The following is a 14,706-nucleotide window of genomic DNA, read 5'->3' as shown; positions in this document are numbered from 1 at the left end:
GTACAGCGTCCCTAATTTAAATAATCAGCTTTAGAAAGCTCGATAATTGTTCCCGTGTTTTGGATTTTTCAATATGGTTTTGTGTTTAATGATAAACTGCCATGCAAGAAGTGGTCGCGATATAGAAGTATCATTCTTTCGTGTGCCGTCTGTCTTAAAAAACCAAGGCAAAGATGAAGAAGAATTATCGAAAGAGCGGCGTCAGAAGTGGCTTACCGCCATTAGCAGAGAAGGATTCTTAATGTTAATGTTCTCGTCATTTCGTGTCTGGACGTCCATCGAAGGACAAGTTTAATATCGACTGGGTTCCTTCTTTATATCTCGGACACGAAAAGAAAGTAAACAAGAGTGAAAGGTATATCTACCAAGAATTGTTATATCTTAAAATAGCAATAGCTCAACTGAAAATAGACAGTGTCACGTGATCTCAATAACCAATCAGATTGTAGCATTTACATGGGATTGACAGAACCGATTACTAAATGCATGGAGTAGTTCTAAATGTCTAGTGTCCTCACTCTCTTGTTAATATTTACTTCACGTTACAGAGAGTGAACTAAAATTGTAGATTGATGAGCTCACCTTGCATTTCTAGGAGTTATGAGCTTGGCACTTGATGGTAAGGAGCCTAAATCCCACCATGATGTGGGAGAGATTAATCATACTTATTTCAATAGCATTTTATGAAACTGGTGCAAAGTGTATTCTCACGTAAAATGCCATGTAAGGAAATGAAGAACTTATTTGAAATGTAATGAAACTTTTACGCCATCATGATCGGAATAGTACACATTAACTGTAGAAGTACACAGTCACTGTATCAGTTATGCTAAGGATTTCATTTCTTACGTATACATGGTCAAGTTAACTTCCTGTTGATATAAATGTTGTACTTTGAATAGTTTGTTTATAGCTTAAGGATTCCCTGAGGACATTAAGTGGTTGGACTTCATTATCATTGAAATAATTTATGTTGAAGTCACCACGAATGATATCTATTTAATGGTTATTAAGAATACAGCTAATGCTATCTATGTACTGAAGAACTAGTCCCACTCACATTTCTTCATTACCTTGTTTTGTCAAGGGAGGTAGCTTTCAACACATTGAAGAATCAATGAAGAGATTGGCCATTATGTTTATAGCTATGGAACGCCACCATTATAATAAAGCCATTCTGTCATGGATAAGTGACAAGAACTACAATCAAAGCTCCTTCCAAGAACATCACAATGCAAAACAACATCTGTGCTCTGTAATTAGCGAAAAGAAAGTGGAGATATTCCATTCACGATTAAGAAGCACAATAAGTAAAATTGACAAAGCCCCACAAATTCAAGAAACAGCCCGTCTACTGGCCAGGTCCAATTGTAAACCGAACTACTTCGAAGAAGACTATGTCAATGGCTACAAACGAGGAAATAGTGACCAAGATTTGCTTCTACCGTCTGGTAATAATAATTAAAAAATTCATTTTCAAACTAGATTCAATCTGTATATCCATCAATTCAATTCCAAAAATGAATACTGTGCTTATAAACATACATGTATGTATATAGTTGTAACATGTAGTCATTTTTTCAGGTCTAGCAGCTCAAAGTATAATGGAAATGTTTGAACGTTTAGCAACAAATCTTGGTCAGTCATATGAGCTCCCAAGACCAATTAACAAGGCTGGCAAACCATACGGGAAATCTTCATTCCATCTTGCAAGCTTTGACAAAGCATTCTGTAGGAAAAGTCTGCCTTTGGGTTATAGATGGCCATTGTTTCAACCCAACAGCACTGTGGATTGTGATAGTCATGACTGTCAAGTACCAGTAGAGTCCTCAACCAAGCGGCTGACATGTGGTCACTCATTTCACCATGAGTGTTTGACAGATAACCAATGTAGCATTTGTCTGTCAAACCTCATTAAAGATGTACAGCAACTCTCCAACGCATGGAACATTCAGGATGAAGGATGGCTGCCAACAAGTGAGCTACAAGTTGGTCGACTAGAGTATGCAAAGGAGTTAAGATCTCCAAGCTCTAAAGTAAAAGGTCGGTAAAGTACGATGTTTTATGTTTACAATTTAATAGAGAGCTCCTTAGTGCTCGTAAAAATTCTGTAGCTTTGCCTTAAATACCAGCATTAAAGGAAACGTTTGCTTCAGAAGAACTAAACAGTATCATTTCTAAAGATGAAAATATTGTAAATAATTTAACTGTTGAGAGTGCCAGTAGCGCCAGGCTGTTGAATTCATTAATTCGATGGAAATTACAGATGAACAAATAGAAAAAATATTTGACCAAATTAAATCACCATTCTGGTTTTAGCAACGAGCTGGGAGAGTAACTGCATCAAATGTGTACACAGTTTGTCATATGAAAGAAAAAACTGCTCGTAGAAAAAAAAAAGTAAAAGAAAGTCAATAAATTACTGCCCTATAGATTAAAATTCAATAACTAACCCCCTTTTTTTTTGGTGACATGAAAAAGAGGAAGCTGCCATTCAACGGTACGTTAAAAATGTCTTCAAAGCAGACTTTCATTTATTTCAAGCCATCAGGCTTCATAGACGATTGCCATACTAGGGAGCTTCTCCAGATGGCATAAAAATGCAAGTGGAAGAAGTGGAAGACTTTAATTGATGTCTAAAGACTATATAAGCAAAAGAAATTTGTTGCCTTTAGTTGCTGCACGTTCAGATTCCTTTTAATTGTATGTCAGCGGGTGAGCGGGAGAACCAACTAGAAATCGCTTAATATGGTACCGATACAGGCTACTTTTTCACGGGGACATCTCCTCCAGTGTTGTAGGTCGCGGCGGATGCTAATAACGAGCGTATATTGATGTTGCTTTTTCCACATACTTGCTTATTATAAAGAATACGAAATGGACATAATTGAACTGTAAGTAGAACTTCTGACTTCGTTTGAATGTGCCCGAAATATTATATTAAAATGTTTACGGTCTGCTTTTAATTAACTTTTTCACTGTAGCGTTTAGAAATGCGCCTATTCAAAGAAACCGAAGTGTGATTTCAAGTAAAGCGTGAACCCTTCTTTAGGCTTTCCTAATTCGAAACAGCCAAATATCTGTCATTACTGGAAACTGTCGCTATCGGGTTGCAAGGTGCATACCCTGATGAACTGATTGACAAGTCAAAACATAAATGCACATACTTAATGGTTTCTGAACTTATTATCATAGCAACATCTCGTACAAGAGATGTCATATATCGTAAGCACGTTCTAACTGTTCAGAGTGAAAACAGTTGTTAAAGTCACCACAGCAGATAAGCTTGGCGTTGGTGCTTAATTGGGATGTGTAGTTTAAAAACCTTTATTTTTACTTGTCTAACTTTTAATGTTTTCATTACTGTTTATCATGAGTTGTAAAAACGTTTGTTCTTTAGTGGCGACGATCACCTTTTTTTGGAATGACCATTAAAAAATCCATTCATCCAACCATTCACCTAACGACATCACAAACCATTAGTTCACATCTGCAAAGTATTCAACTGATCCTTAAACTATTTTTCTTATTCTGTCATAGGTTCGTTGTTCAAAACAGAATTATACCAAGACATTATTAGGTTAGTCTGACAGATCCAGTTAGGGGTAGGGGGTTGGAAACCCATTTCTGTAAGAGAAAAATAACTGATAATTTCCGTATGGCTGATAGCGAAAGAATAATGGCTGTACGTTAGTTATAATGAAAAGGTATTATTACAATAATCAATCAATTCTCAGCGGTTTTATTTTTCTATCTTAAAATTACAGTTGCTCTGAAGAATGGTCCGATTATTGCGATAAAGATTCAGATGAAGACGAGATGTATTACTCCAAGAGGTTTGTTAAGGTTGCTGGAGACCTTCAGGGGTATGTTTCTCTTAAACTCTCTCTGCGCAAAACGTTCAACAAAACCCCCTAATACAATATATCGTTTTAAAGGTCATATGATAAAGATTTCGAAAATAATATTAATTCAAAATGATTTTCTAATTTTAATAATCTTTAATATTTTGAGTATTTCGTTTTTTTATGCAGTAAAACATTAACCGGCATTGAAATTTTTCGACGTTCCAACTTTAAAATTCAATAACTTTTTAATGAAGCAGAATATCAAAAATCGCTCACACCTTTTTGTAGTTTATTTTTTGCTTATGTCCATTAATTCAACTCTACTGAACGTGCCCGATTTGTGTTTAAGGCTCCGGCATTGTTTCAAATTAAGAAATCGCTTTCGAAAAATATTATTTTCTGATTCTTTATTACATGACATTTAATACGATATATAGTTTTACGGAGTTTTGTTTGAAGTTTTGCGAAGAGAGGGTCTTAAACGAAACATACCCCTGAAGGTCTCCAGTAACCTTAATTGCCTTGATGGCACACCCTTCATTACAAGATTTCACGTGAAACAAACACTAACTTTTTCGCAATTAATATAGAGTACACGCACTACTAATCCGTGAACAATAATTAGTACTAATTCATTCTTGTCAAATATCTGCTTCCTCTTTTAAAAACTCATAAGGCATTTTATATATTTTCTTTGTTATGTTTACAGGCCTCTAGATTTCTACCAAGGAAACTTGACGATGCCGTATTTTTGGAAGGGAAGAAGTCTTGGACATTACAAGATATCCTGACCTTAACCATTATCAAAGTTGACAATCAATGAGTCTGTTCCATAATAGACACCCAGAAGCTACAAAACCAGAAAGACTATCTTCTTGACGGCATCGGCAACTTTAGGAACTCCGGTCACACCGGCAGAATATTCACAGTAACCAATAACGAGGTTGTCACTTCAAAGAATTTGCCGCGTACTGAAAAAAAAAGGCCCCAATTACGCGACACCCAACACTTAGTCAAGGCTGTATATAGGTAGCACCAAAAACACCGTGATTTTAAAAAACGCACTCACGAAATCACTTCCAGGGCTAAAGATCATAAGAAATCACTTTTTTTCGTGCAGTACATCTTCGAAAAAGAATCCCATTCAGTAACTCCATCCAAAAAGGTGAAAACTTCAGAAAGCCTGAAGAAAAAATCAGACAGCATGTTTAAGCCGCCAAAACACCATCTACGATTTACGACACATTGTTTGACGAGTCTGGTGGATTAAACTTTGAAAGCATGTCCGATATACTTAGAAACATTGACCAAATCAATAATGAAAAAAGGAAGATCAGAAAGAAAGGTCCACTTCTTCACTTATCAAAGGACCAAGATTTCATAAAAACCTTCCGTGGACCCCTCACCCAAGAGCTGTTGTACTAACGGATGCAGTTGTCCAAGATATTGTGGACAACTGCACTCAACCTGGTAATTTTGCAGCACAAGCTGATAGACAGAAGGTCAGGTAAGAATCCCAATTTACCTGGACCTGCTCTATTTCATACCAGACAGGAAACTGGGCAATTTTACCTTCTTTGCACAAACTCTACAAGAGATAAATAACAGCGTCACTGACTTATTAGCCCTTGGTTCTGATCACTGCAACGCCTACTGTAACGGATTCGCAGTTTTTTTCCTTATGCAAGAGTGGTGGTATGTAAGAAACATGTAGAAGACGACGTCAAGCGGTAGTTGAACGAGTTAGAAATATGAATTAGAAATATGTTGTAAACAATAGCTAAGTTAAGGATTTGTAAATCATTCATTCTATCGCAACTTAGGTATTGCCATACCGTCTGGCACTTCTGTCGCGCTTCTGATACTAGGAAGCTAAAACCATTGCAAGAACGCGCATTAAGGGCCATTTACTGCGATAGGAGTAGCTCATACGAGCAGCTTTTAAAAGGGGCAAAACTTCCAACATTGCAAAATCGTAGGCTACAGGATATAGCGCAAATTCTATATAAAGTCAAAAACCATCTGGCCCCACCCTATATATCGGACCTTTTCCATGGTAATGGGTGTACGTATAACCTTAGAAATTCAGATGACTTCTCAATACCAAGATTTAACATTATAACATATGGGAGGCACAGTATAAGGTATAAGGGTCCTTTCATTTAATCAAAGCTTGATAAAACGCTCAAAATGGCTGAATCAATTAATATATTTAGAAATCAATTTAGGAAAATGGACTTGGCCATGACTATCTCTACTCTGGAGTGTAAAGACTGCTTTTTGTGTCTTAATTAATTCATGTCTCTACTTGACCTATTGAATCATTTAATTTCTATGGGTAATGCAGTGTGCTGCAGTTTTCCATACCCGCGAACTCAGATGTCTTGATAGTAGTTTCAGTGTCAGGATAGACGTGGGGCTTCTGATTTGGCAGTGCAAACCTGTGGTACTCAGCTATTATTACTCGGGGTTCCTGTGGAACCGCGAGGTTATGATTCACCTTTCTTTGTAGTATTTTTTGTCTTCATCGCTGAAGTGCCCTCGCATGCGCAGTATGATCAACCTTTCTCAGTCACGTAACATTCTACCACGTGCTCTGTGTAAATTTCAATGGCGAGCGATCCGATGTACAGTATGGATTCAACCTCCTCTTTAAATACGCTCAAATCACATACAAATCCACACACCATTCGCGGTATAGCCACACTAAAAGATGTCGAGCGTTTTTCGAAAGGGCATTTGGAGAGATACCGCGAATCTATCGTGAAACTGCCTATCTTACTGCCTATCGTGAAATATCTATCAAACAAGCTACTTATCTTATCAAAAGCGATTTATACACTAACTTATACAGGCTCTGAAACGACAAAGGACTCAACTAATGAATATCAACAAAGTACTACCGACGAAGAAACGAAGATTGTAAGTACTTTAAGCGAAGAACATAAAGGACTGCCGATCATTGTTTACAGCAAGCCATGTGACTCTCAAAGTGGAGCCGCCTTTCCAAAGCTGATCACTTCTTTCTCAATATTAATGCTTATAAGTATATTGCTTCTTTTATTATTTTTGATTTAAGGAAAATTTTCTTGCTTTACTGTTTTGATAGTATTAATATTAACTGCGTTAGGGTACAAAACAGTCAAGTTCTTCGATAACTTCACTCAAATTGTTGTCACTTCATCATTTAGCGATTGTGATATCTTAGATAAAACTAATTGTTTGACTGTACATGTAAGCTTATATACTGATGCAGAAGTCACAATAAAGATTACAAGTAATACGAGGTCTCGTTATTCAAGGATTGTTTATTATAATTATAGACATATACGCTCTCGTCGCACTCGTGAACCAAGTCGAATACCAACACGATTTCTAAGCCGTTTAAAGACTAAGAATAGAAAGCTAAGATGGGTTATTTATCATCAAATACGCAAAAATATTCCCAGATCTTCTAAGTTGCATTATAATATCAACTGTGTAAAGGTTGGAAGCATTTTGTCCCTAAGTTTAAGGGGATTGGTAGACAGGCGTTTTATATTTCTCAAGGACGAAGGTTGAAATGTAGTAGCTACTCGGTATACGTCTTTGCTTTCTTGTAATAGACCGATGTCTCTTCATAAGACCAAATCACACGTGATGAGCTACTGTAAGTCTCAGCTGTACAATGATATTCCATATGGGGTCTAGGACTCCTTTACGGATTATCCATATGGCTCTTTCTTCTCTCTTTGTTCTCTTTTATTGCCATTAAATTGAAGAATCCTGGTCCTAATGACACGCCATATATTGATCCAAGGAAAACTATAACAGCTCCATATAGCCAAGGTAATGGTTTCATCTTTGGTCAAAATGCAGGACAACAATGTGTTGCAATGAGTTTATGTTCTTTAATTTTCAATAACATTAAATAGGAATTAATTCGCCAAATGACCTTGTAAAAATAATGGACATTGGAAATGAGTTGTATACTCGTTGGTCACAATCGGCAACAGTCATTTCTCATGCACTCAGAACTACCTACACGCTTAAATGTGTTTGATACTGATTATGAAGTTCAATATAGTGAGAGTTATGCAGGTAATGCGCATCAAGAGACTATAATAGAAGGGTATGACAACCATACTTCTTTACAAACAGCATTTCGATCTTTAATGTCAAGTTGTAAACTTATTCCGAGCTCTAGATATACAGTAGTTCAGTCTTAGTTGTGCCACTTAAATTCATTTTCTATGCTGATCCGCGCACTTGAAACCAAAGAAACGACAAAAGCATACAAATTTTATTGATATAAAAATTTAATATATTGATTCACCACTACACCATTGTCTGATCAAAGATGATTTAGATTTTTATCAAAGAGAACCCCGAGTTCACACAGCTATGCGTCTAGTTTTATTGTCTAAACATTTTTAAACGTTTTAAGTTATCTGATTCAGAAGTCAGCCGAATCTTTATTACGTGGATTAAATTTATGCAAACAGTGCTGAATACTATTGATATTTGGATAAAATGGTTTAATTGAACGACAACAAACAGAAAGTGCTGATAATATTTTAATATTTGACATGTATATATACACACAAACGCACGTGGAAAGCGAAAAAATCTCAAAACACAATAAAATTACCGATTGCAAAGACTTTTCTTCGACTCGGAATTTGTGTAACTGAAGCCACGGCAAAGGAGCCATTTTCTTAGATCTTCAACAGAATTTTCAGACACATTTTTCCTTTTTAACCTGGCCCCATCGATGTCTTTATCGGTCAACTCACACAAAAATTCCGCCATTTTGAAAATCTGTCCCCGTCTTTGGACCACAATGCAATACGGTAAACAAAACATGGCGTCATAATGAATTAGGGCAATTCATATACAACATACCAGTCGCACTAGGGATATTGGAGGGGAGAGAGTAGAGTGGGGGGGAATAGATGGTGTTGGGATGGGAATGTAAATAGGAAATAACTAATAATTAACTAGAAGGAAAGACACGCTAATAAATTTATTATGATGATGATTATCGAGCAGTGGCAACAGGAAATAGATAGCCTAGAAAATGAAGCTGAGGTGCGGAGAAGAAAATATGAAGACGTAGAGAGACAAACAATCTTTTTACCAGTTAATGATGAAAGAAATTACACATAGAGATCGGAAAATTGAACAGTTACAGAAGTCGAATGATGAGCTGGAAAAGTACACTTCAATTCTCGAACAAAAACAACAGTAAAAGGGTAAGCCACTTGCTGAGAGTAAGAATAGGAGACGCGGAACGATCAACAGGTTTTGAAATCGTGCACAAACTGCACTTTGGTTTGCCAAATCCTATGGCATAGATATTGCAGCTATAGTGATCAGAAAGCAGCCAACTGGAGACACCCAAAGATTAAACTTGAAAGCAGATGAAAGAGCTGGTCTTTCTTATGATAAATTGTCCTCTGAGGAAAAATCAAGAGTAGAGGAGGTGCTTTTTCTGCTTGATAAGTTTTCTGTAGATGACAAGATCTAACATGAATTTTCATTTGTTTGTTTTGGTCCCCTTAAGTCCTATATAATTAAACAGTGTAGATCTAACCTTAACAGTATGTGCCATATCACTTCACTTCCTGGTCCACATCATGGAACACAAGTTACCTCACTCACGGGCCTTCTAAAACAACACATTTCTCGATATCTTCAAACTCATAACATCAGCTTCTTACCGAGTGAAGATAAGATAAAAATCAAAATAAATGGTGATGGTACAAACATGACCAGGAACATTAACTATATAACTATATTTATATAGTTTACTATAGAATATCTTAGTTTTAAGTATTTTCCGCGCGATTGTGATTGTTGTTGTCTCGCAATTTTAAATGTAATTTCAATCAGTTTTCCCTGTTGTAATTTCAGTTGGTTTAACTGAGGTGGATGGGAGGAAACTGAAAACATAGTTTTTTCTAGGTGGAGATTATAAATTCATTCTTTTAATGCTTGGGCTTAGGTCAGCCACTGCTGACTATGCTTGCGCGTGATGCAAAGTTTTTAAGGGAGACCCATGGAAGGTAGACAAACCATTTGAAATCTTTAGTAAGCCTCCTTTAGGAAGAACAATTGAAGAAATAAAGAAAATGTGTAAGGATCGCCCACAAATGAAAACCTGTTATAACTATGGCTGTCAAAAAGAGTCCTTGATTAAAATTGACTTAGATTACATTGTTGTTGATGAATTGCATCTAATGTTGAGAGTATCAGACATACTTATAGAAAATCTCATCAATTCTGCTTTAAATGGGACAAAGGCATGGAAAATGATAGAGTGAGAGGACAAGAAAGGAATGTACATTTAAACAGAACAATGGAAAATATAAGATCTTTAGGAATTTCCTTCGACGTGTGGGAAACAAAAAATGCTGATGGTCCAGTGGAAGACATGACTGGACTAGCCTGACTGGAGATGGTAAAAAGAAGCTGCTGTAGAGGTTTCCTCAGAGTGATGAATCTTTGGAGCTGTTTGAAAATACAGAGATTGGAAAGTAAGTGATTGAAATTTGTATTACGTTTGGGGAGCTGTATAGTTTCATAAGTGCCTGGTCTCCAGAGCAAGATCCCAAGGAGCTTCATCTCAAAGCAGCAAACTGGGTAAACCTCTTCTTTGAATAGAAAGATGAACAAGTGGGACTCAACTGCAGAAATTTTAAAGCCTGAGAAAAGGCAATGGAACCTTAAGGATTATGAAAAAAAGAAGAAAATATAACAAAACGAACACTGCCTATTGGGAAGAAGAGATAAAAAAAAGGAAAAAATGAGCTGAATATTTATGTTAATTAATCATATCATTTCATATCATATGCATTTTTGAATTTCCAAAATATCATGTAGTAGTGTCACTAAATTTCTTAATTTAACTTGGTAAGCTAATTAGCTTATTCAAAGCTTATGAATTTTCCTAGAGTATACTATTTGAATACGAACTCAATAAAAACATTTTTTTTCGACACCCTAATCGATTGACGTAATACGTAAAAGTGACAACATATATACACAAAAAGTATCGTCGTTTTGCAGCAAATTCTCGCTAGCCTCTTTCCTCGACTAATAGCAGATTAGAAGACAAAGTACCACATTGGATTTATTCTTCTGTAATAATCCATCTCTGATTCAGAATGTTGAAATCCTACCTGGTCTAGCAGATCATGATGCTGTTCTTGTTGAGGGTAATATCTCTCCAATTGTCAATAAACAGATGCCAAGGAAGATCTACTTGTTCAATAAAGCTGATTGGGATGGACTTAGAACACATATGGAGAACTTTAACAATGCCAACGTTAAGTTGTTAGTGAATGATTCTAAAGCTGATGTTGATGTTGAAACACTTTGGAAGTCGTTTATTCAGGAGATTAATACAGGCATTAATAAATTTATCCCATCCAAGTTAGCAAAGAAAAAGAACAGTTTGCCATGGGTGGACTCAGATTTGAAGAGGCTTATACGAAAACGTGATCGATACTTCAAAATCAAGAACAAGACACACAAATCCAGAAACATCAACCATCACAAGGCACTTAGACATGAAGTGCAAAAGAGGATTCGCCAATCCTACTGGTCTTACGTAAACAGTATCTTTGCTGATGATAATGGAGTAAACCAACCTGTACTAGGCAAACGTTTCTAGTCTTTCATTAAGCATTCACGTACCGACAAGAGGGGTATCCCAGTCTAAAATAAGTGACCCAAGAGACAAAGCAGAAATACTGAATTCGCACTTTACGAATGCATATTCAGAGGCTGCTCCTATGAAGCTCAAATGTACAGCTGATGCAGCCATAAAGCATCACCGGTTATTTCAGCCACTCGGTAATGCCACCTGAAAATGGGATTAGACAACTGCTAACCAAGCTTAACCCATACAAGGCTCCTGGACCAGATAATTTACATCCCCGAGTTCTAAAAGAGCTGAGTTCATCGATTGCTCCAATTTTAGACAATCTTCAAGGCCTCAATGGCAGGTTTCATGGAATCTTTTTTTGACGTCACATCAGCTCGTGCATTTCGAAGCTGGCCGTCAAATTCGGACTCATACGTGCGGTGGAATTTTTGACGGCTGGGGAAAGCCGTCTCTTGGCTACGGCTAAGGACACTAAGAATTCATTTTCTTTATATGTAATGGGTATGCCATCAGAAGCAAAAGAACGGTACTGGAAAAAATTAAGTTTTGGTGTATCTGGAACTATTTTACCCGACCCATACATCATAAAAGATGAAAATTGGTCGACCGACCCTACTCTTTGGCCAGACCTGGACTTTGGACAGATTTACACATACCTAGTAGAAACACCGTCTATTTTTGACAAAAAATCAATGAAAGCATACAAGAGCTTAGAGGCATATAGGTAAGTTTATAATACTAAATACTTTTTTGTTGGTATTACTGCAAAAGACTGTCTTGCCAGTACATAAGCTTTTAAAGAAAAGACTAGTTGTTTTGTACAAATATCAACCCCATCAACGTACGCCTCTAGTCTATCGATGGCTTTTATACCGAGCATTGAATGAATTTTATGGAGCCGTAAATTAATCAACCTCTATGGCAAACCTAAAAGCTTTATTTAAAATTTATCTCAACTTTTAAAAAGTTTTCAAAATATTGCTTTTCGGTCATTTTTATCGTGAACTTGTCAAGCGACTTGAGCAATATGGCGGTCGCTAATTGGCTGTTTATGACACTTATTGTGATAATATTATTTGCATATGTAAACACAAGATTGTTGTCTTGAAGCTGCTTTACTTTTTACAGCACAAGTCAACTGAACTAAGTTCTTTAAATGAATTACACTGTGTCATGTTTGGAATTTAAAGATTGCTTTGACTTTCAAAATCCTAAACTTTTCGTGATAAATTTCGCAAAGTTAAGTAACTTACGTACTTTTTATTGCACCCGCTTACCGGTTTGTAGATATGTTGAAAGTGGCCACGTCGAGGAAATCAAAGCATTCGATGTTAAAGAAGCACCCTACTGTTTTTTAAAAGCCGGAGTTCTTCCCTCCATGAGAACGAAGGAAAAAGCTCATCAGCCGTGGGTCTGTCTACACAAAACCAGTGCAGACATATTTTGTGCCCATTGTACATGTGCTGCAGGGTAAGTAGTAATTTGTAAGTGAATAATATTATAAATGTCTTTTATGCAATTTATGACATGATTTTAATTATATTTCTTCCAGGTTAGGGGAAGCTTGTAGTCAAATTGCAGCCCTGCTGCTTAAGGTAGAACTGGGCATTAGATATGGAATCAATAAAACATCTGTGACCAGTGAAGCTTGCAAATGGAATAAAGTTTTCAAAAAAGAGGTATATATGGTATTTACACACACACAGTTTTGTACAAATCTAATCAAAAATAAGCAAATTGGAGTATCTAATCCATTCAATTTGGAAGGAAGGAAGCTTCTTTATTTTATCACGGTAAAAACATCAGTCGATTGCCTAAAATATTTAAAAGTAAAGATTTACGATTAAGCTAGGACACTGTACATGTCGTAAGAATTTTTGTTGTATTTTGTTTTAGATTAAGCCAACCACTGTCGATAACATCCAAGGGTTAGTCAACAGTAACAGAAAGAAAAAAGTGGAATCTTTCACACCATCCAGCAGGGATCCACTTCCACATAGCACTGCACTTACTTCTTTCCACAAAATCTGCCCTAATGCCGCCTTTTTTAACCTCATTCCTCCATTGCCTGGTATTTTTCAACAAAGTACAACATCTGAGAAACTGTCTGAGAATAATTTTCCTGTCACACTAACAAGCCTTTATAATGAAGAAAACAAGTCCCTTACTGATCATCAACTGTCAAATAAAGTACAGGAATGACGGGTTTTGCCCCTCTAGACAACACTTCATCCACAATCAAAAAACCTCTATCAGCTAAGATAGTGTCTCCATGCTGAATAAAATCTAAATATCCTGACTCTAAACTGATGACTTTATCTGAAGCCCTCCCCCCATATGCACGTGATATGAATGATACACCACCAGATGGTGCAATGCTAACCAAGAACTTTATTGTATTAGCATGCTTATAGTTACTGTAGGTGGCAGATCTTGCATTGAAGTTTGCTGGGCATTCTATAAAAACTTCAGAGCAGTCAACTATAGAAATGCAGCTAGGGTAGGTATCTTTGATACACTGCGGCTGAGATCGTCTTGCTTCCTCTCTTGCTGTCCAGTGAATGAAGAAACAGATTTGCTTTGCAAACACAGGAAGAGCACTGTCTAATAGAGAACTTACCAGAGATGGAGAAATGTCAAAGCGGTAGGATAAATCCCTATGAGGTGCATTTAGCCTAAGTTTCATTAGAACCAAAAGAAGAATATCAGCTGAAGCAAGAATATTTGATGACGGGAAGGAATCTGCAAGAAAACTACTTAACCAGAGAAAGCAATCATGAGATGGTAGGCCAGTATAGAAAAGAGTAGATTCATTTGGATTGGTGGAGAGATTCACGAGTGTTGAGGCCCTCATTTCTGGTGTGTTGTTAATAGTCAAGGAGTGTATCTGTTCTTGAAGACGTGCCAACTCCCTTAAAATTTCCTTCTTTTCCATATTCAACTCTGCTAATCTTTTCAAGCAAATATTATGTATAAATCGATCTGAAAAAATAAATATAATATATGTAAATAAAAATATACTATATATTATTTTTACTGAATTTTAATATAAACAACTTTAAAATATATATAACTTATTACAATTTTTCTACAAAGAAATTGTATAGAAAAAAATGTATTTTAACAATATAAGCTAAGATATCATTTTCCTACCTTTGTTGTTCTCTTTGTTTTCAGACAAATCCAATAAAGCGCCTGCTGCCATTT

General features: G+C 36.4%; 1 protein-coding gene across 1 annotated transcript; it reads right to left on the bottom strand.

Moving 5' to 3' along the window:
- Positions 1 to 13,663: 13,663 nt before the first annotated feature.
- Positions 13,664 to 14,704, bottom strand: LOC148910505 (uncharacterized). Its single transcript, XM_089031402.1, has 2 exons — positions 14,653 to 14,704; positions 13,664 to 14,481 (listed from the first exon to the last, which is right to left on the bottom strand). The coding sequence occupies exons 1-2, from the start codon at positions 14,702 to 14,704 to the stop codon at positions 13,664 to 13,666; spliced, it is 870 nt and encodes a 289-aa protein (XP_088887528.1).
- Between the last annotated feature and the right edge of the window lie 2 nt (positions 14,705 to 14,706).

The sequence above is a fragment of the Actinia tenebrosa genome, unplaced genomic scaffold (genome assembly GCF_029948245.1).
Source record: "Actinia tenebrosa isolate PJP-AT-01 unplaced genomic scaffold, QUT_ActTen_1.0 PGA_scaffold16__25_contigs__length_10494907, whole genome shotgun sequence".
Lineage (NCBI taxonomy): Eukaryota > Metazoa > Cnidaria > Anthozoa > Actiniaria > Actiniidae > Actinia > Actinia tenebrosa.
The sequence above is the reverse complement of the archived record's forward strand: the minus strand, read 5'-3'. Positions and strand labels throughout refer to the sequence as shown.